Source organism: Penaeus vannamei, chromosome 34 (assembly GCF_042767895.1).
Source record: "Penaeus vannamei isolate JL-2024 chromosome 34, ASM4276789v1, whole genome shotgun sequence".
In the NCBI taxonomy this organism is placed as follows: Eukaryota; Metazoa; Arthropoda; class Malacostraca; order Decapoda; family Penaeidae; genus Penaeus; species Penaeus vannamei.
In genome coordinates this window covers 28,475,075-28,478,364 of record NC_091582.1, presented here as the reverse complement: position 1 = coordinate 28,478,364, position 3,290 = coordinate 28,475,075, and the positions used below count along the sequence as shown (strand labels likewise).

The window sequence follows — 3,290 nt, the reverse complement described above, 5'->3', positions numbered from 1 at the left end:
TCATTTTCTTTCTTTTCATGAAAGAGAAGGAGTGGAGCAATGAATTTGGTTTATATGTACAATAGAATAAAAATCTGTCCCCAGACAAGATGCTCTGCAGAACCAGAGCAGTTTGTCCACTTTTGAGGTTCGTCAGGCAGGACAATTTGACGACCACGGCAGCACTGTGTGGCGTGTTTGTTGGAATATGACAGGCACTATTTTAGCCTCCTCTGGGGATGATGGATGTGTTCGTCTTTGGAAAGGTATAATTTTTTCCTTTTTATTTTTTTGTATCTATATTGATTTATTTATTGTTTTCTAACTCAGATTTTTTGACAACCAAAAAAAACAGTGCATTAGCAAACTTTGAATTTCTTTTGTTTTTCATTTCAATAATTTTATTTAATATATTATACTTAACATAGTTTGATTTATTGTATTTGCAGACTAGTATATATTACTACATATTTTATGTATACAATGTTGTGAATGAATGATAGTAATTTTACTCAAGGATATTCTTAAAGGCAAAAGAAACTGAGGCCTGTACGTCCTAAAATGTTTATTGATGATATGTTAAAGGTTACAAATGGAAGCAGAGGAAGAGCACAAGTCTAAGTCTGTTGGAGGCACTTCATGATAATCTTGGTTTAGGAGTATTTTTGCATTTCAGTGTCTTGCCTGAAGATAATTCTCCTTAAAAAAATGAGTGAAAGCTTCCTTAAACTAGTCCTCCTTCATAGCCAGTACCTATTAATGTTCTTTTTGGTAAAAGTGGACAAATATAAAAATTATGATATTTGTTAGGTAAAAAACACAGTATTGTTGTGGTCTAACAAAAGATTGCCACTGGGAATGAAGGAATATGTCCCAGGGAATGTCTTTCTTGAGTTGTCCTTCAAGAACACCTGTGCCTTTGACACTTGGCCCTAATTATTGTGTTTGATATTCTTTGTTAAATATACTGAATAAGTGAAAGAAATTCACATAAAAAATTGGTGGTCTAATCTGAAATGGAACTAGTGGAAGAAATATCAAATTATACGTCCATGTATTAACCCTTGCGGGCCTTAGCCTTTCCCAACTCTTAAATTCTTGGTTTTACCCATTTACCCAGTCATGATAGGTGTTATCTTATCATGTCATGGTAATGGCTAATCATGTCATGAGACCGTATCCTGTTCACCAGGAGCCAGATATTTGCTCAGGTAATTGGTAGTACACACTGATGTATCTCAGCCTTGTCTTGAATGGGTAAAGGCTATATCATTGATTTAAGATTATTAGATGATAGCATAAAATGCATAACATTAATGAGTACAATCTCTGTATCAATTCCTTACTAGCAAACTACCTGGACATATGGAAATGCATCTCAACTCTCCGTGGAGAAGGAGTTGTCAGCGTTCCGGAGGTAGCCTCTGTGGGTAACGCTTCACAGCAGATAGGAGGCACAACCACAGGCCAGAACACAGCACGCTACTTCAAGCTAACCCCTACTGCACATTCGTCTCATGTTCCTTGGCATTAGAAGAAGAATAAGTTTTTATCCTCTTTTTTTCTGAATCCACACTGCAAAATGCCTGTTTCTAATAATGTTCCTGTAAAAATATTTTTTGTGGATTGCATGCAGTGTGGAATATTGTATAGTATGAGTAATTTCTTTTCTTTTATTCATTCAATTATACCTGAACAAATGATTTTGTTTTTGTTGTTTTATTTTCCTAGTTGTATACTTTAAATGTGTCAGTGTTTTATTTATTAACCATAACAATATCTGCACTTACGTTAACTTTTGCAAATCTATTCACTGAATTACAATTCTAAATAAGTTCTTACATCATGACATTCACTAACTACAGCCAATGCCAAAATCTTGGCTCTAGCATTGCATTAGTAACATTTGCAGGTAACCCTGGTAGACTCTAAGATTTTTTTGTTATGACCTAGTAGATACTGTACAAACTCTGCTTCCCATAACTACGGGCATGAGATTGGGAGGCAGATGGAGACTGAGGCTTCAGTGATGGGGACCTCCCTAACCTTGGGCTTCAGTCTTTGGCTCAGCCAATTTTGCTTGGTCTTTTCCTCTTCCTCTGTCTGAGCTATGTTGAAAGGATAAAAGGCTGGCTCTGGGTCATTCCTGAATGGCCTCAGGGAGCCATTGGCATGGTATTCCTTTGTTTAGTTATCTAGCACTTATCCCTCAGTGCCCCTATAGTAATAGCATTGAGGCTTTCCCCTTTATTAACTAGCCCCAATGACATTAACTTTTCTGATTCCCCGATCTCTGGCTCTCCTCTGATCATGACTGAATACTTCTACTACTTACCCTTCCTCGACATCTGTCAGCTCAGTCCATTCCAAAGCATTCCTCTCTCCCAACATCCCCCAATCCCTTATCATCCTCCACAGCCTTCTTTATTTTCAACCCCTTCCTCCTTTATTACTACTCTGCATCCTTATACACCACTCCCTCTTCCCGTTGTTGTCCTTCAACTGCTTCCACCTCTACAAATCTTTTTAGTAGTTAAGTGTAGTCAATTTTTTATCATTCCTTCTACTACACCTTACTCTGACAATACCTTCCTATTCCAACAATGTCAACAAAAAAAACTAATAGGCAGAGATTGCTTCTGCAGCCATTCTGATTGCCATAGTTACATCTGAGTACCTCACAGGCAAACCTGTTCCTGCCCAACCTCACTCCTCAATATTTATACTAGAATTGTTTTCATCTCCCTGGCTGATTGCCTTGCCTACAGTAATGATTGGTCAGACTGAAAACGACCTGCTTACCTACTTCAACCCATCAATCCCATGCCTGTTGTTGCTGTGGAGGGGTTAGTAGACGGAGACGGAGGCCCAATATAGGCCTCAGTTGAGGGCTGAGGTCCAAGGAGACTAATTTTTCATGGTCTTTTCTTCTCCTCCTTTCCTTTTCTTTCTCTTCCTCATCCCATTCTTCTGTCCACATCATAAAGTGTGAGAGCCTTGTTGAAAGGATGAAAGACTGGCTTTGTCAATCCTAAACGGCCTACATACTGTTTGCTATTCCCTCTTTACCATTCTCACTACCATACTAATCTACAGCCTTTAACTAACATATTTTGCCCTAATTGTTAATTCATGTTTTACCTTTTTGCCACAATACTTTATCATAGTGCTGTATGACCTTTCCGTACCTGGAGTGTTACCCCCAAACCTCGCCCTATTGCTATATTTTGTATACACCCCTAATGACCTTAGATGTTGACGCAGCAGAAAATTTTCAATAAATAAATTACCTACCTCGTACACTATGGTGC

At 38.1% G+C, this 3,290-nt stretch overlaps 1 protein-coding gene across 1 annotated transcript in view; it reads left to right on the top strand.

The window, feature by feature from the left end:
- Window positions 1–1,687, top strand: part of LOC113821239 (nucleoporin SEH1) — a 20,142-nt gene extending 18,455 nt beyond the window's left edge. Inside the window, exons 6-7 of the mRNA XM_070145514.1 lie at window positions 85–245; window positions 1,329–1,687. Coding sequence (XP_070001615.1) covers window positions 85–245; window positions 1,329–1,513 — 346 coding nt within the window. The 3' untranslated portion in view covers window positions 1,514–1,687. The remainder of the gene's footprint in view (window positions 1–84; window positions 246–1,328) is intronic.
- Window positions 1,688–3,290: the final 1,603 nt, after the last annotated feature.